A 20637-nucleotide genomic window follows, 5' to 3' on the forward strand; every position below is an offset into this window, starting at 1 on the left:
CCACCCAGGCATCCCGGTGGCTTTTTCTTTTTCTTTTTTTTAAGAGAGAGAGGGAGGGGCAGAGAGAGAGGAAGACAGAGGATCTGAAGCAGGGTTGGTGCTGACAGCAGAGAACCGACACGGGACTCGAACTCATGAATTGTAATCATGACCTGAGTGGAAGTTGGATGCTCACCTGACTGAGCCATGATCATTGACTGGCAAGAGTGGAATATCAGGTCAGTTCTGAGGGAAAGGAATTCTTTTGAGTCATAGTGGCTGGTACTTCATATGGGTTATTGCTGCACGCGTGCACACACACACACATACACACTGCCCCTCCCCTCGACAACCTCACGTGGAGGGTTTTGTTTCCAATTAGGCGGCAGGGAAGCGGAGACTCAGAGAGGTTAAGTCATTTGCACAAGGTCCCACAGCTGTTGAGAAAGAGACATGCACACATCTCCGTGAACCCAGAGTGGACAGGTGCTCCACCCTTTGTGGGGAAGCTGGGGGAGACCGCCCCTCAGCCAACTATACCCCTGAGCAGGGCTCATGCCGTGCACTGTGCAGAAGCAGCGTGTGTTGTGGTGCCAGAGATGTGCCAGGAGTGGGGCTCCTGGGGTTAAGCCAAGGACCTTCCCTGCAGACTTCCCCAGGAGACCAGGATGAGCATTCTTGTCCAAGAATTGACACAAGCAGGGCCTGACCACATAGGAGCCCAAGTGGCAGCTGGCTCACAGCCGTGTCCTCGGGGCATGGGGGCTTCTGGAGCCCTGGCTCTAGCGGGGAGCAGAGCAAGGTTTGGCAAGGGTGTCCTCACCCTGGTGGGGATGTCCTCACCGGGGTGGGCGGGGCCATGCAGAGTTCAGACCTGTGGAAAGCCAGATGCCTCTTGCCCTTCCCACCCCCATCCCCACTCCCCACCAGAAGCCTGAACATCTGTGGGGCCTTTGGCTCATGTCTGGAGACCAGCTTAGCTCTTCCGACTCCTTTCTACGTCCTCTTTTCTCCTAACTCCAAGAACTGTTTTCCTGTCCTAATTCTAAAGGCTTCCGAAGAGCAAGCTTCCTCCCCATCACCTTCACTGCATGCTTCTTAGAAGGGGTCATGGGTCTTACATAACTGAAGGGCTTGACATGAAAGGCTGACCGTCCTTCTGTTCACTCATCAAGTTTTCATTGAACGCCCACCCTGCCCCACTCCAGGCCCCCCGGAAGCACGCCGACCTGCCCACGTTCTTTGGTGTCCTAGCAACCAGAAGCTCTCACCTGAGCTCCGGCCAGCACAGAGGCCATTTTCTCTCTGACCGCCATGACCTGCAGCCTCCCTGGGCCTCTGAGGACCTGTCTGCACAGCTCGTGTGTCCCCTGAAAGCCACCACTTGTCCCCGTGGACACCCAGAAGCCCAGCCCAGCCTCCCCTCCTTGCAGAATGAGCTTCTCGCTCACATTCTCTGAGCTGGTCAACATCGCCATCCCGCAGTGCGGGGTGGTGAACTTCAAGGCCCTGCACCTCCTGCTCCAGGGCATCCTGGAGCACATCCACCTGGCTGAGCTCAAGAAGGTCCTCTCGGGAGACGAGGACTTTCTCCAAACCCCGCTGGCCGCGTTCATGCCCCGGGAAGCAGACGCCCAGCCCATCCTGCACCCCTTGAAGAGGCTCAGCAACGTCTTTGACCACGTGGTGAGCCGCATCGACAAGATGGAGAGCCAGCTGGCCATGCTACAGGACCTGCCATCCACTTCCCAGCTGCTGGAGGGCAGCCGGGGCAAGGGCCAGCCGGCCCAGGATCTGTGGCACCTGATAAAGCTCCGGAAGATGGTGGAAAGCAATGAAGAAGCCATCGCAAAGGTAAACCGCCTGGTCCGGAAGCTTTCTGCCCTTCCTGCTCTCCACCCAGGCGCCTTCTCCCTCTCCCTTTGTGCCCCTTGTGATGGGCTCTCCCCCACCAACCGGGGTGGGATGGGGCTTTGGAGTCAGGCAGAACCAAAGCTCCAAGCTTGCACCCTTTGTCAAGCATTGAGGAAAGAAGCCAGACACAGAAGGCCACCTGTGGTGTGAAACAGGCAGATCCATAGAGAAAGGAAGCCAACAGGTGGTTGGCAGGGGCTGGGGGAAGGGGGAAAGGGGAAAGATAGCCCAGTGGCTATGGGGTCTCCTTTTCGGGTGATGAAGAGAGTTCAGAAACACAGACCAGATTCTGCCATTCCCTCATCTCCTCACTGTCCCCTTTGCCCTTGAGGCTCTGTTTGGCTCCCTGCCCAGGGAAGGGAAGTTTGGCTCCCTCCCAGTAGAAGGAGCACTCCCCGGCTCCGGGTGAGTTAGAGGCTTACGTCTGTTAACCCCTTTCATTTTCATAGCACCCACAGGAGACAGGTGCGATGATCACCCCCAGCTTAGGTGAGGCATTGAGGCATTGAGAAGTTTAACCCACTTGGGGCCACACAGTGTTAGCAAATGTCCTCATTTGCCGGCGCAAACCTGAGCTGGGAGGGGCAGGTGAGGGGCATAAGAATGTGGGGGTGCTCAGCATGGTGCTGCTTACCCACTGGACCAGGGGGTGGGGGATGATCATGGTTTCCTCCTCCCAGGATTGCCTCAAGATTGGTACGAGACAAGGTAATGCGTCGGAAGTGCTTAGACAGAGCTCGAGGTATTCTGGGCGCCCAGGCAGCAGTCACTAGGAGCGTTGTCCAGAGACTTGAACTGAGCAGGGAAACTGGGGTCACCGTGAGCTCAGCGAAGTCAGGCACCGGGAGCCCTGAGGGACAGGGAGAGGGTGAAGTCTGGCCAAGGTAGGCTGAGAGGCAAGGCAATGCGGACCAATGTGAAATCCCATGCTAAGTAAAGCAGCCAGATGCAAAGACCACGTAGTGCATGATTCTGTGTCTCTTTTCTTCCATCTTTTCTTCTCTTTTCTTTTCTCTTTTTTCTTCTTTCTTTCTTTCTTTCTTTCTTTCTTTCTTTCTTTCTTCCTTTCTTCCTTTCTTCCTTTCTTCCTTTCTTCCTTTCTTCCTTTCTTCCTTTCTTCCTTTCTTCCCTTTCTTATCCAGGTTAGTTAACATATAGTGTAGTGTTGGTTTCAGGAGTAGAATTTAGTGATTCATCACTTACATATGACACCCAGTGCTCATTCCAACAAGTGGCCTCCTTAATGCCCATCACCCATTTAGCCCCTCCCCCTCCCCACCTCCCCTCCAGCAACCCTCAGTTTGTTCTCTGTATTTAAGAGTCTCTTACGGTTTGCCTCCCTGTTACTTTTCCCTTCTCTTCTCCTACGTTCATCTGTTTTGTTTCTCTAAAAAAATTTTTTTAAATGTTTATTTTTGAGAGAGAGAGACAGACAGACAGACAGAATGTGAGGGAGCGGGGCAGAGAGAGAGGTAGATACAGAATCTGAAGCAAGCTCCAGGCTCTGATCTCTCAGCACAGAGCCTGCTGGTGCGGGGCTCAAACTTGGGAATGGCGAGATCATGACCTGAGCTGAAGTTAGATACTTAACCGACTGAACCACCCAGGTGCCCCCATCTGTTTTGTTTCTTAAATTCCACCTATGAGTGAAACCATGAAACATCCAGAAAAGGCAAGTCCGTAGAGACAGAAAGTAGATTAGTGGTTGCCAGGGGCTGGGAGGTGGTGGTGACTATGGGAAGTGACTGCTGATGGGTATTGGGTTTCTCTTCAGGGTCATGAAAATGTTCTAGAAGTAGGTCATGGTGACAGTTGCCAACCTTGTGAATGTACCAAATGCCCCATTGAATTAATTTTGTTTCAGTATCCTGTGCATTTTACCACACACACACACACACACACACACACACACACACACACAGCAGAGGTTGGCAGAATCACTTAAAAGAAAAAAGGCGTGATCTAACTATGCCCTGTCTACAGGAGACACATTTTAGATTCCAAGACAAATAGGTTGAAAATAAAAGTTTGGAAAAAGGTACTCCATGCAAGCAGTTATCAGAAGAGCTAGAGTGGTCACACTGCTCCTATCAGACAAGACAGACTTTAAGATGAGAATTGTTGCCAGAGACAAAGAAGGCTGAATGGGTGCCCCAGTGTAGATTACAGAGGCCTCGGAGGCTGGAGAGGTGGACACAGTGTCCAAGCAGCCTGTCCCTGACTTGCCCTAGTGGGTGGAGGTTTCTAGAATGCTCAGTACCCAGAGTGACCCAGCCAGCACATGAAGGGCGCTGCTGGACAGGCTCCAGCATGGCTTCAGAGGACTATTTGTGCATCTAGGATTAGAGAACGTCCCCCTGGCCTGGCCTTGGCTGAGGTTGCTTGGGGTTACCGCAGCGACAGTCCCCACCCTACTCCCGCGAGGGGGTTGCTATGGTAACTGGTTCTGGGATGGTGCAAGCTGCTTACCTAAGTATCTGCAGCACCAGCCAGTCAGGCCCGCAGACCAAACACCATGTGGATGTCCAGGTCACGTCCCCTGCCCCTGCCTCCCCCCACCCCTTTCTCTGGGGCTGGCCGGATTGGTGTCCTGTGCTGTCCTCTACGAGCGCCTGTCAAGGTGCAAAGGCCCAAAGTGTGGAAAGAGAAGCCTGCTGGACCTGGCACCCACCCCGGACAGAGTGAATGGTGCCCAGAAAACTAGGGTCGGCACCAAGGAGGCTTCTTGAGAGAAGGTTTGCGGGGCTCTGCAGGCATGGTTAGCGCACGCCAGATTTGGGGCTCGGGCACTGCAGGCTGAGATTGCAGCGGCGGTCACCCTCACAGATAATTCTTCCTCGTGAGGGTCAGCCTGTGCGCTGTGGGATGTTAAGCAGCGTCCTCTGGCTTCCACCCTCCAGGTGCTAGAAGTGCCCCCTCGTGGTGACAACCAAAACTGCCTGCAGACTCTGCCAAATGCCCGCTGGGAGCCAACTCGCTCCCCGCCCCGCTCCTCCCGCCCCGCACCTTGAGGACTGCCGAGTTAGGAAAACTGTGCTCCCCATGCTCGCCCTGCGTATTGTCCCCGCAGCCCCCCGGGGAGGCTCTGACCCGGGGCCTCCTGCGCCTGCGGGAGCGCCAGCCCCACCTGCGGAGCTTTCCCAGAATTGCAGGCTCCAAGGCCCTGCGCGCATCTCCCCGGCCGCCGGCCCTGAACGTGAGTTTTAGAAAGTGTATGCTGGAATGAGCCAATGAGCCCAGCCAGATTCTAGAAAGCTGAGTCTGGAGGTCCTTGACTGTGTCCTTGAGATCTCGGTTATCACAGTTGTGATGATAACCCCTGGCCATTAGCCTCACAGGAGAGAAGGAGAGACCGCATCGACTGTTTATTTAGACTATTCTGGGGGCGCATGGCTGCCTCCAGTCAGTAGAGCAGGCTACTCTGGATCTCTTGGGTCATGACTTCAAGCCCCATGTTGCAGGTGGAGCCTACTGAAAAACAACAACAACCACAACAACGACAACAAAATACAGTTCTGGCTGACCCTGTTTCCATAAATAAAGTCGAGGTCCCTGTGGGGATTGCTACAACCTGTTGTTGCTTTTTCTGATTTCAAAACTCCCTTCCCATTTGACTCGCTGAAAAACTCCTGATGCAGATCCCACAAATTGAAATGATTTTAAATTTATTTATTTTTAAAAATAAAGTTGATTTATTTATTTTGAGAGAGGCAGAGACAGCGCCAGTGGGGGAGAGGCGGAGAGAGAAAGAATCCCAAGCAGGCTCCGCACAGCCAGCGCAGAGCCTGATGCAGGGCTCAAACTCACAACACTGTGACATCATGATCTGAGCCAAAACCAAGAGTCGGATGCTTAGCCCATTGAGCCAGCCAGGTGCCCCTAAAATGATTTTAAATTTAAGTTAATGTTTGAAAATTTCATAATAGGGGCGCCTGGGTGGCTCAGTCGGTTGGGCGGCCGGCTTCGGCTCAGGTCATGATCTCGCGGTCCGTGAGTTCGAGCCCTGCGTCGGGCTCTGTGCTGACAGCCCAGAGCCTGGAGCCTGTTTCAGATTCTGTGTCTCCCTCTCTCTGACCCTCCCTCGTTCATGCTCTGTCTCTCTCTGTCTCAAAAAAATAAACATTAAAAAAAAATTTCTTAATGTTTGATAATTTCATAACAAAGCTGAAAGGTGTGAAAACACTCTGGGGTCTTAGAGAATAGGGTCAAGGTTACTGCAATAACAGTAATGAACTTTCTCTGTGGCCAGCACCTCTTCAGGGTGCTGGCAAGTACCTTTGTATTGCTGTTCCCTGGGAAGGAAAGGCAGGGAAGGAAAGGCAGGGAAGGCAAGTGTTAGCCTGCCTTCCCATTTCCCAAAGCTCTGGGGTTTGCCACCTTTTCTGGGTTTGCCCTGGACTACGTGTGTGTGTGTGTGTGTGTGTGTGTGTGTGTGTGTGTGAGATGGGGGTTGGGGGGGGTGACTCCTGCTCAGGTAACTTATAACTTAGGCCCCTGGTTGCCTCCAGGGAGACAGGGGGAGAGGGAAGCATTCCTGCACTGGTGTAAGATCTAGACTTCAGAGATTTCCCTGAAAAATGTTTTCCATCTACAGCAGATAAAGACTTGTGAAACCCTTCCTATAATACCATTACCACTCCTGACAAAATTAACAACTCCCAAATACCATCCAATAGACTGTATTGAAATTTCCCCCAGTTTTTTCTAAAACAAAAATGCTATTTTTTGCATTTTTATTGAGATATACATATGTTCATGTGCATACCAAAATATTCATCCATTTAGAGTGTATGGTTCATGGAGTGCCTGGCTGGCTCAGTTGGTAGAGCATGTGACTCTGGATCTCGGGGTTGCGAGTTTGAGCCCCATGTTGGGATCACTTAAAAATAAAAATCTTTTTTTTTTTTTATTTAAAAAAAAATTTTTTTTTCAACGTTTATTTATTTTTGGGACAGAGAGAGACAGAGCATGAACGGGGGAGGGGCAGAGAGAGAGGGAGACACAGAATCGGAGACAGGCTCCAGGCTCTGAGCCATCAGCCCAGAGCCTGACGCGGGGCTCGAACTCACGGACTGCGAGATCGTGACCTGGCTGAAGTCGGACGCTTAACCGACTGCGCCACCCAGGCGCCCCAAAAATAAAAATCTTTAAAAAGTAAAGTGTACAGTTCAGGGATTTTAGTATGCTCACAGTGTTCTGCAACAATTACAATCAATTTTAGGACATTTTCTACAACCTCCCCCCAAAACCCCCTTAACCATTAGCTATCATTCTTCTTCCTGCTCCTTTTTGAGCCCCACTCTTGCACTTACTATGATGTCTTCAAGGTTGATCCATGCTGTCACATGTATCAGTACTTTATTTTTTTTTATTGCCTAATGATATTCCACTGGGTGGATAGACCACACTTTTTTCTCAATTGGTGGACATTTGGTTTTTTCCACCTGTAGGTTGTTAGGAGTAGTGGTCACTATGAACAATGGTGTATACATTGTCCTGTGAATATGTTTTCATTTGGGCATATACCTTGTGGTTTTGATTTGCATTTTTCTGGTGACTGTGCTGAGCATCTTTTTCAGGTGTCTAGCGGCCATTTATAACTCCTCCTGGGAGAAATGCCTATTCAGATTACTTGACCAATTTTAATTGGATTGTCTTTTTATTGTTGAGTTGTAAGAGTTCTTTATATATTCTGCATATATGATGCCATGTGTGTGATTTATAAATGTTGTCTATCATTCTGTGAGTTGTCTTCACTTTCTTGACAGTGTCCTTTGCTAGGCAAAGTTTTAAATTTTTCTGGAGTACAATTTTATGTATCTCTTTTGTCACGCTTTTTGATGGATTGTCGCTTATGCTTTTGGTGGCATATCTAAGAAACCATGGCCTGGCCAAGGTCTTGAAGATTTACTGCTATGTTTCCTTCTACAACATGGGAGTAAATGGTCTATAGTTTATCTCTTAAATTGAGACATAGGAGCCATTTTCAGTTAATGTTTGTATACAGTGTGAGGTAAGAGTCGTTCATTCTTTTGTATGTGGATATCCATCTGTTCAGTACTGTTTGTTGAAGACAGCTCTTCCCCTTTTGATTTGTTTTGGCATTCTTATTGTAAACGTGACTATTTCTGGACTGTCATTTCTCTTCTACTGACCTATGTATCTTTTCTTATGCCAATACCACATTGTCTTGATTACTGTAGCTTTGCAGAAAGTTTTGAAATCAGGAAGTGTGAGTCTTCCAGCTTTGCTCTTTTTTTTGTTTTTTTTTGAGATTGTTTGGCTATTCTGAGTCCCTTGCATTAACATAAGAATTTTAGGGGGGCGCCTGGGTGGCTCAGTTGGTTGAGTGTCCAACTTCGGCTCAGGTCATGATCTCACGGTTCGTGGGTTTGAGCCCTGCATCAGGCTCTGTGCTGACAGCTCAGAGCCTGGAGCCTGCTTCAGATTCTGTGTCTCCCTCTCTCTCTGCCCCTCCCCCACTCACGCTCTGTCTCCCTCTGTCTCAAAAATAAATAAACATTAAAAAATTAAAAAAAAAAAGAATTTTAGGATCCAGCTGTCAGTTTCTATGAAAGAGAACAAACTGGCATTTTTATAAGAATTAAGCTTAATCTGTAGATCAATTTGGGAATTAAGCCTTCTAATCCAAGAACATGGGGTGCTATTTATTTATCAGTCAGCTTTATTGTGATAAAATTCACATACCAGGGGCGCCTGGGTGGCTCAGTCAGTTAAGCGTCCCACTCTTGGTTTCAGCTCAGGTCATGATCTCATGGTTCATGAGTCGAGCCCTGCATCGGGCTCTGTGCTGCCAGTGCAGAGGCTGCTTGGGACTCTCTCTGTCTCCCTCTCTCTGCCTCTCCCTCCCTCTCTCTCTCTCTCTCAAAATAAATAAATAAACTTAAAAAAAAATCACGTACCCTTTAAGAGTGTACAATTCAGTGGTTCTAGTCTATCCATAGAATTGTACACCCATCACCACAGTCGATTTTAGAATATTTTCATCCCCCTAAAAGAAACCCTGTACCCTTTGTCACCAATCTATCCCCTCAGGCTCCACTGCAAACCACCCCACCCCCCAACCCTAAGCAACCACTAATCTGCTTTCTGTCTTGTAAATTTTTCTATTCTATATGCTTCATATAAACAGAATCATGCAATGTGCTGTCTTTTGTGTTTGGATTATTTTAGTTAGCGTCATGTTTCTGAGGTTCATTTTCCTTGGAATCAGTACTAGGTTCCTTTTTATGACTGAATGATATTCCATATTGTGAATATATCATGTTTTGTGTATCTGCCAGTTGATTGACATTTGGATTGTTTCTACTTGGAGCTGTTATGAATAATGCTGCTATAAACAATCATATACAGGTTTTCATTTCTCTTAGATATATACCTAGGAGTAGACCTGCTGGGTCATTTGGTAACTCTGTGTTCTATCTTATGAGGAACTGCCACACTGTTTCCTAAAGTGGCTGCACCGTATCACATTCCCACCAACAGTATGTGAAGGTTCCAATTTTTGTACATCCTCACCAACACTTACTATAGCTGACTTTTGATTGTAACCATCTTAGTGGGTATGAAGTGGTATCTCATTGTGGTTTTGATTTGTTTTTCCCTGATGACTGATGATGTTGAACATCTTTCCTCATGTGCTTAGTGGCCATTTGTATATCATCTTTGGAGAAATGCCTATTGAGATTTTTGAATAATATTGGCCTCATAGAATAAGTCTGGAATTCTTCGACTTTTTTGGAAAAGACTATAAAGAATTGGTATTAATTCTCCTTTAAATGTTTGATAGAAGTGAGTGGTGAAGCCGTCTCAGCCTGGGTCTCTTTTTTTTTTTTAAGTTTTGTTTTTTTTTTTTTTTTTTTGAGAGAGAGAGAGCACAGGAGGGTCAGAGAGAAAGAGAGAGAGAGAGAGAAAATCTCAAGCAGACTTTGCACTGCCAATGCAGAACCTGATGAGGGTCTCGAACTCATAAACTGTGAGATCATGACCTGAGCTGAAACCAAGAGCCGATGCTTAACTGACCGAGCCACCCAGGCATCTCTCTCTCTCTTTTTTTTAAATCACTGTTTCAAATCTCTTCACTTGTCTTAGATCTATTCAAATTTTCTCTTCTTTCTTTCTTTCTTTTTTTTTTTTTTTAAATTTTTTTTTTTCAACGTTTATTTATTTTTGGGACAGAGAGAGACAGAGCATGAATGGGGGAGGGGCAGAGAGAGAGGGAGACACAGAACCGGAAACAGGCTCCAGGCTCTGAGCCATCAGCCCAGAGCCCGACGCGGGGCTCGAACTCACGGACCGCGAGATCGTGACCTGGCTGAAGTCGGACGCTTAACCGACTGCGCCACCCAGGCGCCCCTTTCTTTTTTTTTTTTATTGAGAGAAAGAGGGCTCAACTGAGTAAGGGCAGAAAAGAGAGAGGGAGAGAGAAAGAATCCCACGAGGGGCAGGGAGGGGGAGAGAGAGACAGAGAGAGAGAGAGAGAGAGAGAGAGAGAGAGAGAAATGGGACTCACCTGAAGCAGGGCTCATGTTCCCTTGAAGTAGGGCTTGAGCTCACCTGATGTGGGACTTGAACTCATGAACCATGAGATCACGACCTGAGCCAAAGTCAACTGAGCCACCCAGGTAACTAACTTGTAGGCCTACAGTTGTTCACAGTAGTCCTTCTTAATTCTTTTTATTTCTTTTAAGTTTATTTATTTATTTTGAGAGAGAAAGAGAAAGCATGAGCAAAGGAGGGGTAGAGAGAGAGGAATGCGAGAGAATCCCAAGCAGTGGGATTCTGCACTGTCTGTGCGGAGCCTCACACGGGGCTCAAACTCAAGAACCACGAGACCACGACCTGAGCTGAAATCAAGAGTCAGATGCTTAACTGACTGAGCCACCCAGGTGCCTCTCTTTTTATTTCTGTAGGGTAATGTTCCCTCCTGCATTTCTGATTTCTTCTCCTTTTTTCTTGGTCAGTCTCGCTTAAGATCTGCTAACTTTGTTGATGTTTTCAAAGAACCAGCTTTTAGTTTCATTGATTTCCTCTCTTATTTTTCTATTCTCTATCTCATTAGTTCCCACTTTATTCTTTATTGCTTCACTGTTTCTAGTTGCTTCAGGTTTTTTTGCGTTGCTTTTTTCCAGTGTCTGAAGGCTAGTTTCAGCTGCATCCCATAAGTTCTAGTGTGTTCTGTTTGTTTTAATTCATCTCAAACTGGATTTTGATTTCCCTGGTGATCTCTTCTTTGACCCATTGCTTATTCAGAAGAGTGTTGTTTGGTTTCCATTTATTGGCAAGTTTCTAATACTTTCTTCTATTATTGATGTATTTGAATCCATTGCAGTCAGAGTACACATTTTGCATGATTTCAGTCCTTTAAAAAATGTGTTGACACTTGTGTTATGGACTAGCATATGGTCTCTCCTATAGAATGTTCTGTGTATGCTTGGGAAGAATGTGTATTCTGCCATTGTTGACTGGAGTGCCCTATAGATGTCTGTTATGTCTAGTTGGTTTATAGTGTTGTGCAAATCTAATTCCTTGCTGATTCTCTTTAGTTTTATTCATTATTGAAAATGGGGTATTGAAAGCTCAACTATTCTTTTTTTATGTTTATTTATTTATTTTTGAGAGAGAGAGAGAGAGAGAGAGAGGGAGGGAGAGAGAGGGAGGGAGAGAGAGAGGTGGTGAGCAGGGGAGAGGCGGAGAGAGAGGAGGAGAGAGAGAATCCCAAGCAGGTTTCTCTCTGTTAGTGCAGAGCCTAACATGGGGCTCATCCCACTACCATGAGATGCTGAGCTGATACCAAGAGTCAGCACTTAAGCAACTAAGCCACCCAGATGCCCCTAATGTCTGCCTTTAATTTTTTTTAATGTTTTATTTTGTTTTTTTGAGAGACAGAGTGCGAACAGGAAAGGGGCAGAGAGAGAGAGGGAGACACAGAATCCAAAGCAGACTCCAGGCTCTGAGCTGTCAGCACAGAGCCCGATGCAGGGCTTGAACCCACAAACGTGAGATCATGACCTGAGCCAAAGTTGGACCCTCAACTGACTGAGCCACCCAGGTGCCCCTAATATCTGCCTTTTAAATGGGAGTTTAATCCATTTACATTTAATGTAATTACTGATAAGAAGGATTTCTGCCATTTTGCTGTTTGTTATTTTTGTTAGCTGAATGCCTATCTATGCACTGGGCTCTTTAAATACATCATCACATTTTTGTTTCATCATCACATTTTTTATATTCATTTTATGATTGAGGATCCTAAAACCTGGAAGGATGCAATAACAGCCCCAATGAGTGATGGAGCTGAGCTATGATCCCAGCACTCACTGTTCCCATCAGCTCTTGCCTGGAAGTTTCCTCACTGGTCCTCTGGCTTTCTCCCTTACCTCCGGGAGCCAATCTACATATGCAGCCAGAGGGACCCTTTTAAAATGTATATCCAATCATAACTCCCTTGCTGATGTCCCACCAAAGGGCATGAGATGCTTCCTAATGAGGGACTCCTGGTTACTGAATGCATTGAAATATAGAGTTGCCTCCTTCCCACCTGGACCACCTGGGAGCTCAGCACTGTTGACTTTGGTGTCATATGCTAGCCTCTGAGTATGTTCCAGCCTGGGCCTTGGTAGAGCCAAGAGGACTTCTTAGACCATGGGCATCACCAAAGAGCTTCTGCACTTTACATACCTTTCCCCCCAGCCACACCCAACTTCACATTTTCCCCTCTTCTTCCCCTTCAGTCCATGAAGATTCTGCAGGATTTGCTCACTGACATTTATGCACTCAAAGTCTCCACTGAAACTCTCAGAAAGGATATGGACAAACTGAAGGACATACTTGAAAAGGTAGACCCTCTCTAGCATCCTCCATGCTGTCTGGCCATGCTGCTTGGACCTCAGATGGTTGGGGGGGACAAGGTAAATCTAGGGAGCCTGTTCTTAGTCAAAGAACACAGCCCTGAGAGCGGGAGAAGGGGTTTGACATTGACCAGCCACTTAGCCCATCCCACTAAACTCTTCATGGCTCCCAACTAGCCCGTGCCACTAAACTGTCCGTGGCTCCCACCATGCTCCTCGCTCTGCTGTGTTAGGAGACCGTTTGTAAGTTACAGAAACCTAGTTCATCCTGGCTTAGGCAAAATAAGAGAATGTAGTGTCTCATTTACTAAAATGTCCAGAGTTGCCTTCAGGTACAACCAGATCTAGGTGCTCATGCCACATCAACATCTGTCACTGATGCTCTCCTCTGGACTGGCTTCATTCTCAGACAGGTACTCCCTAAGTCTTGGTAACTCCAGGCTTATATTCCACCAACTTAGCAGGAAGATTACAGCTTTCCCTATTCTATAAAGCTCTGTCCACGCTGCAAAGTGGAATAAACCTAGCATAGGCATACAGTCTATCTCCCCTTGGAGTCACAAGGACATCAATCCAGGTGTATACTAACTCCTTACCATGATGTGGAAGGACACAGCATCCCTGAAGCTTGAGGTCACAGCTGGTGAGTCAGAGCTGGGCTCAGAGGCCAGGTCTCCACTCCTGCAGGCTGGTATTGTGACTGAGGTTTTACGACTTGCCCCCAGATAGCATGGTTTAGTGTATTATTCCCAACTCACAGGTCACTGTACACATTTGATTGTTATGGCACCTGTGAAAACTCAGTCTGAGTAGCTCCCATCTGAGAAGAAAGGGCATCACGAAGCGCTAAAAAGGTTTCTTTGACCAATCTATGGAGAAAAATAAATGCCTCCTCAGCCTACTACCTCTTGGAGATTCTTAATGTACTTTTGCCCATTAAAGGCTCTGAGAAGTTCTGCAGTACAGAAACCCATTGAATCCTTTTAAGCCCAGCATTTTCCAAACTTACTTTCCCAGGGAACCCTCTTCTACCCCTTTCCCACTCCCCGGGAAGCACTTGCTTTGGGATCTGTTCTTCCTTCTCCAATTCTGTCACCTAGAGCTAAGTCCTTGTCTTTGAGCTGTGGGAGAAGCAGGGCCAGGACCAGAACCTGCAGGCCCACAGAACTTGGCTCATTTGACAGATGCACCCAGAAAGAATGGATACTTTCTTGGAGGATCTGAGAGGACAGACCCAGAAGATAAGTGTGCTGCAGCGGAAAGTGGTGAGGGCCTCGGTGCTGTCCTCCCTCCTGAGTCCCCTGACCTCCAGGCCCAGGGGGCTGGGGGGGGGAGGGGTAAGGAGGAGAACACAATCAGGAAAGGCAAGTATGGACCAAGGAGCCACCTGAGGGCCTCGCCCATCATTCCCAACCCTGTCCCCCAGGTTTCTCTCCAGAGCAAGATCCTCGCCATCCCCAAAGCTGAGGACATGGTGCTCTGGAGCAGCCTCCATGAAGCCATGTTCAGCCCCGTGAGTGAAGGGGGAGACGGAGGGGCAGCAGCTGAGGGTGCAGGAGCGGGCAGGGGGACCGCTGAGCTGGCCTGGAGCAGCCCTGGCCAGCCTCACCCCTGCCCACGGGGAACTTTAACACAAGGAACCAGTTCACTAGGGTTTGATGATTCGGAGCTGTTGCAGATTGTGGATCAGCCCCCAAAGACAGATCATCCCCAGACCACGGAGTACCCTGAAGCTGTTCGTCGTGTCCCAGTCTCAGGGGTCACCGAGCGCCCCAGGTTACCGGAGTCTGCCTGGCATTACGAAATCCTGGAGGAGCTACAGGAGGAGGAATCTGCCCAAGCTGTTCTACTCGCCGGGGCCCAGGGGCCGGGGCAGCCTCAAGTGCCCGAGCCTGGGTCTGCGCCCGAGCCTGAGCCTGGGCCCGAGCCTGGGTCTGCGCCCAATCCTGGGCGTGGGCCTGGGCCCATACGGAGGCCACAGCCTAAGCCCACTCCTGCACCAGGGCCTGTGGTGGGGCCTAGTCTGACACCTGGATTCCCACTAGCACCTGGGCCTGCCCTCAGACCTGGGGCCGCCCTTGCCCCTGAGGCTGTCTCTGGGCCTGCACCTGCCCCAGGGTTTCAGCCCACACCACCAGCAGGCTGGCGTCTTCCCAGAGGCTGGTCCAGAGCTAGCAGTTGGCCTTCCGGGGTCTCGGGCTTCTTGCAGCTTGGCCCAGACCCATCAGGCCTCCTGCCTGCACAGTCCCAGGGATTCAGGGCCCCCCCACCAGCCACGGAGTTTGGCTCCGCTTGGCCCTGTCCTCTGTGGTCACGGTCCAGCCACGCACAGGTACGTCTGCTGCCGGCTGTCTCAGAAAATCAAGAAGAATATTTATCCCACGACATGCCAGCTCCTCAGGCCAGGACCCCCAGGGCTGAGGACCCCAAAGCAGCACCCCCCAAGGCTCCCCCATCTGCCCTTCAGCGGTTGAAGACCACCGCCACCATTGCGGCTGCCGCCGCCGCCTCCTACGCAAAGGCCGCCACATTGGCAGCCCGGCAAGCTGAGGCCGCCACCAAGGCCATCAAAAATGCCCCGGCCACCAAGTTGGCCACCATAGCAACATCCGTGGCTGCATCTGGGCCCCTAGGGGTTTTCGCAGACATCCTGGGCGCGGGATCTTCCCGTGGGGCCTTGGCCTCTGTGTCCTTGGCTGAGGACACCAAGGCAGAAGACTTGCAGGGTTACAGCGAAGACTTCTATCCCCCATACTCTGCTGCCAGCATCTCCCCCGGTAGGGCCTTGTCCCAGGCCATGCTGGCTGCCCAGAATGCCGTGACCACCGAGGACAAGAAGGAGGCTGTCAGGTACTCCATGGGCCACATAGCCCAGATGCCCATTAGACACGACTCCCTGAAAGAAGATTTTGTACAGCTGTCGTCCAGCCTTCAGCAGCACTTGACTTCTCTAGGTAGGCTCTGCCTGGCTCCGGGGGACGTGGCAGGGGCTCAGGCCCTCCCAGTGGCCTCCGAGAAGTCCCTCGTCGCCTTCATTTAGCTCCCCCAGCAAAATCCGTATTAACCGTTAGCCATTCTTTCCTTTGGCTTCAGCATTAGCCTCTTATTGGTCTATTCTTTTACCATGAATGTACAGTGAGGTCTTATCATAGGGGAGAGGGGTGGTTAGGGTCTAAAGTTGGCCCCGAAGAAGGAGAATCCCACATCACAATTACTCTGGAAAACTTCCTTTCGACAGCCCATGTGATACAGCACTACTGTACGATGTGTTGATAAGTCTGGACCAGCCAGAATGTGCGAGAGCACAGAACAGGCCCCAGATGAAGTGGTCGGTTTGAGGTTAGGAGCCACTGCCAGGCAAACAAGTGTGTCCTTAAAGACCACAGAAGCTTTGTGGGTGGCAGTGGTACCTGTAGATTTGTGCTCCCATTTTACGCCCATGCTGGACAGAGGCTCACTGAGGGGACTGGAGGGCAGGGTAGCCTCATTTACTGCTTCTCAACCTTGTGGTTCCCTCAGCATCCCCAGGAGACTTGTTAAAGCACAGACTGCTGGGCCCCACCCCTGGGGTTTCTGACTCAGTGGTCTGAGCAGGGCCCAAGAATTTGCATTTCTGACCCATTCCAGCAGCTGATTTTTTTTTTTAATGTTTATTTGTTTTTGAGCGAGCGAGAGAGAAAGAGCACTTGTGTGCACAGCACAAGAAGCAGGGGAGGGGCAGAGAAAGGGAGGGGACTGAGGATCCGAAGTGGGCTCTGCTCTGAGAGCAGAGAGCCCCTTATGGAATTGTGAGATCATGACCCAAGCCCAAGTTGGATGCTTAACTGACTGAGCCTCCCAGGTGACCCCCAGCATCTGATTCTGATGCTGCTGGCTCAGAGGACCCACTATGAGGCCTGTTGCCCTATCCTATTTGAAGATTTTTTTTTAAAGTAATCTCTGGGGTGCCTGGGTGGCTCAGTCGGTTGAGCGTCTGACTTCGGCTCAGGTCATGATCTCACGGTTTGTGAGTTCGAGCCTCGCGTCGGGCTTTGTACTGATAGCTCAGAGCCTGCTTCTGCTTCTGTGTCTCCCTCTCTATCTACCCCTCAGCCACTTGCAGTCTGTCTCTGTCTCTCTCAAAAATAAATTAAAAATTTTTTTTAATTAAAAAGAAAAAAGAAGTAATCTCTATACCCAATGTGGGGCTCAAATTCATAACCCTGAGATCAAGAGTCTGACTTGATCCGCTGACTGAGCTAGCCAGGCATCCCAGCTCAGGGCCTTTTCTGAGACTGGAATAAACTCCAGAAAGGCCTCCCTAGGCCTGTGCTGTCTAATATAATACCAGGAGGCACTTGTGGCTGTTGGACACTTGAGATGGGGCAAGTTCAAGTGCAGGTGTACTCCAAGTGTGAAGTGCATGTCAGATATTGAAACCTTGATGAAAACAGGAATGTAAAACATCTCAATAATTTTGTATCATATATTCAAATGATACTTTTATATCATATATATTGAGTTAAATAAAATATCAAAATTAATTTTATCTGCTCCTTTTAATATTTTTTTTAATGTATTTAGGGGCACCTGGGTGACTCAGTCAGTTAAGCATCCAACTTCGGCTCAGGTCATAATCTTCAGGTTCGTGAGTTTGAGCCCCATGTTGGGCTCTGTGCTGACAATTCAGAGGCTGCTTTGGATTCTGTCTCCCTCTCTCTGCCCCTCCCCTGCTCATGCTCTGTCTCTCTCTCTCTCTCAAAAATAAACATTAAAAAAAAAATTTTTAAATACAGTTTATTTATGTTGAGAAAGAGAGAGTGGACGAGGGACAGAGAGAGGGAGAAGAGAGAGTCAGAGTCCCGAGCAGGCTCTACACTATCAGCACAGAGCCCAATTCAGGGCTCAAACTCCCAAACCATGAGATCATGACCTGAGCCTAAGTCAGATGCTTAACTGACTGAACCACCCAGGTGCCCCATTTTAAGATTTTTTTTAAAAGACTGTAGCTACTCGGGGCGCCTGGGTGGCTCAGTCGGTTAAGCATCTGACTTCGGCTCAAGTTATGATCTCATGGTTCATGAGTTCAAGCCCCACATCAGGCTTTGCACTGACAGTACAGAGCCTGCTTGGGATTCTCTCCCTCTCTCTCTCTGCCCCTCCCCCACTTGTTCATGCTCTCTCTCTCTCCCTCCCAATGAATAAACTTAAAAAGAAAAAAAGAAAAGAAAAGAATGACTACTAGAAAAGGTAAATGACCTGGAAGGCCCCAGGCTCACAGTATCTTCTGGTGGCCAGTGCCACCTCGGACGTCTCCTGGCAGAAGCAAGTGGAGCCCTAGATGAAGGGTCTTTCCCCATCTCTGCCCCTAACAGCCACCCCCTCCTTTGCCCTCAGCTAATCTGGGAGCCTCTTCTAAGCTCGGCACGACAGTGGACGTACTGCAGGAAAAGATTGGGAACCTCCAGAGATCCAGGATGAAGGTCAGTGCCCCGGGGCAGAAAGACACTAGGGGATGGTGGCTTGAGGCAGGCTGACAGCTGAGTTGCTGACCCAGGACCAGAATTTGTTGTATAGCTAAAAGGCGGCCTGGGGGAGTGAGTGGGGCAAAGGAGACAGACCTGGCAGGTGCAGGAGTCCCAGTGGGTCGTGGCTATGTGGTCCCCCACCAACGAGGGTTCTCGGCACTGGCCTGGTACACTCTTCAAGCCCCTTCCCTGCCATGGTGACCTTCAATGCCGAGGGCTTCATGTCTGTGTCTCCCCCCTTTTAGGAGGAGGAACTTGAAAGAATTTGGGGCCACCAAATAGAGATAATAAAGGATCACCACCTCGTGCTGGACAGGGCAGTGGAAAAGCTCCAGACTCGCCTGGGTGACTTGAAGGTCTGTTTGGTTTTCTTAAATATTTTATTTTTTATTTTTGAGACAGAGAAAGAGCATGCACACAAGAGATGGGGAGGGGCAGGGAGAGAGGGGAACTGAGGATCCGAAGCATGCTCTGCACTGACAGCAAAGAACCCGACGCAGGGCTGGAACTCATGGACTGTGAGATCATAACCTGAGCCAAAGTCAGATTCTCAACTGACTGAGCCACCCAGGCATCCCAAGTCTGGGGATTTGGGTGGGCAGGTAGGGGGAGGATTCCATACTAGGACGTTTGGACCCTCCTTTCAAGGGTTCACAGCTACACCCAAGGCAGGGGAACCAGGGACCCTGCACTGGCATTTCATCTTGCATTAATTATACTTCAATTGAAACCAACAAATCTGGGCCCCCCCCACCTCCGCCCCCAAACATATAAGCAAGAGGGCTTGGGAAACATCTGTGTTGTTGACCACTGGGTCACCCGCCCCCGGAAAGGTGCCTGGAGCACAGCCAACACTCAACATGTGCTGAAGGCATCAGCGAATGAGTGAGGGGATTTCTTGCACCAACTGTTAGGTTCATAACATTTCCCCTAACTCAGCTCAGCACCGGTGGGTCTTCCCAGAATGGCAGGTTTACTGACATGACAATTGTGCACACAGACACCAAGCACCTAGTGGGGGCCCCCTTGGACACCCTCTCCCACGGGCCTGGAGGGTCTGACTCAACTGGCCTGATGACCCTGGCCCCAAGGTCCTCAGGGCCAGTCCCATCCGTGCCTTGTCTCCAAGGTGTCCCCAGGCTTTGGAGGAGGGCCCGAAGTCCTTCCCAGCAGGAAGACAGGACCTTCCCCCAGAATGAAAGAGACAAACCCCAAACAGAACCACCCAATATATTTTCCATGGGGGCTTCTGATCCAAGTCAGGGGGCTATTGGTGGGGTGCACTAGGATGTAGGGGGTGCAAGAAAAAGGCACATCTCCCCCCCCAACCCCCGCCCCCATGCAGGTACCAGGCTAGGACACACACAGGGCAACTTGGTGGGGAAAAGAACTTCTGGAAAGGGAGCCAGTTCCCAGCCCGGGTGAGGGCGGTGGGTATCTGGGGTTGCAGGCTCAGACCTTTGTGAATACCGAGGTCAGGAACGACTTCATCTCCTGCCAACTCTGGACCCTTACTTATCACTGCCCTCCGGAGAGGCTGGGCCGCCACGCCCTGCGGACAAATCGATGGAGACCGGAGCCCGTCCGTTCGGCACGTCTGCTGAGTGGCCAGCACCCTGCCCTGCCCTGTGCACAGTGTCTGCCTCCAAGTAGCTGTCACTTGAGGGAAACTCCAGAGGACAAGGCCTGACCGAACGGTGCCAAATGGAACAAGGCAGCCTTTGTCCTTCCTGCCCCTGTGCCAACAGGAATTAGTTACTTATAAAAGTTAACCCTGGAAAGACGAGGAGCAGACTTAGTATACAACACATGCTTCGCTAAATATTTCCTTTTTTTTCAAGTTGTTATTTATTTATTTGCTTGTTTATTTAGGGAGAGTGAGCACGAATGGTGGAGGTGGCAGAGAGGGGGAGAGAGAATCCCAGGCGGGCTCCACACCACCGGTGCAGAGCCCCATGTGGGGCTTGAACTCCTGAACCAGGAGATCATGGCTTGAGCCGAAGTCGGACGCTTAACCGACTGAGCCACCCGGGCGCCCCAAAATGCCCACGTCTTAAGTCTAAGAGCTCAGTCCACGTCTGCCTGTTCATGCAGCCACACCGCCACCACGCAAGCAGGAGGGAGATGTTTCCATCCCCTTGCTGTGCGTCTTTCCGAGAGTTTTCCCCTGAGAACCAAGCGAGAACATATGTGGGGGCAGAACTCTTTCTCACGGGCTTTGTAGAAAACGTGATTTGCCTTTTGCAAGTGGATGAGTGTCTTTTATAAGCCAGAGGCTGCATTCCAGAACCCCTCCTGGAAGAGACCATCATATTCTGAGTTGTGGCTCGGTGCAGGAGGAGACCGAAAAGACGGCCAGTGAGTAT

At 49.7% G+C, this 20637-nt stretch overlaps 1 protein-coding gene across 1 annotated transcript in view; it reads left to right on the top strand.

Annotated features, from left to right (window-relative positions):
- Positions 1-1285: 1285 nt before the first annotated feature.
- CE3H16orf96 (chromosome E3 C16orf96 homolog) overlaps positions 1286-20637 on the top strand; it is a 39049-nt gene continuing 19697 nt past the window's right edge. Inside the window, exons 1-9 of the mRNA XM_030301546.1 lie at positions 1286-1833; positions 12648-12752; positions 13949-14029; positions 14191-14281; positions 14402-14646; positions 14810-14941; positions 15097-15718; positions 18141-18226; positions 18517-18627. Coding sequence (XP_030157406.1) covers positions 1414-1833; positions 12648-12752; positions 13949-14029; positions 14191-14281; positions 14402-14646; positions 14810-14941; positions 15097-15718; positions 18141-18226; positions 18517-18627 — 1893 coding nt within the window. The 5' untranslated portion in view covers positions 1286-1413. The remainder of the gene's footprint in view (positions 1834-12647; positions 12753-13948; positions 14030-14190; positions 14282-14401; positions 14647-14809; positions 14942-15096; positions 15719-18140; positions 18227-18516; positions 18628-20637) is intronic.

The sequence above is a fragment of the Lynx canadensis genome, chromosome E3, assembly GCF_007474595.2.
Source record: "Lynx canadensis isolate LIC74 chromosome E3, mLynCan4.pri.v2, whole genome shotgun sequence".
Lineage (NCBI taxonomy): Eukaryota > Metazoa > Chordata > Mammalia > Carnivora > Felidae > Lynx > Lynx canadensis.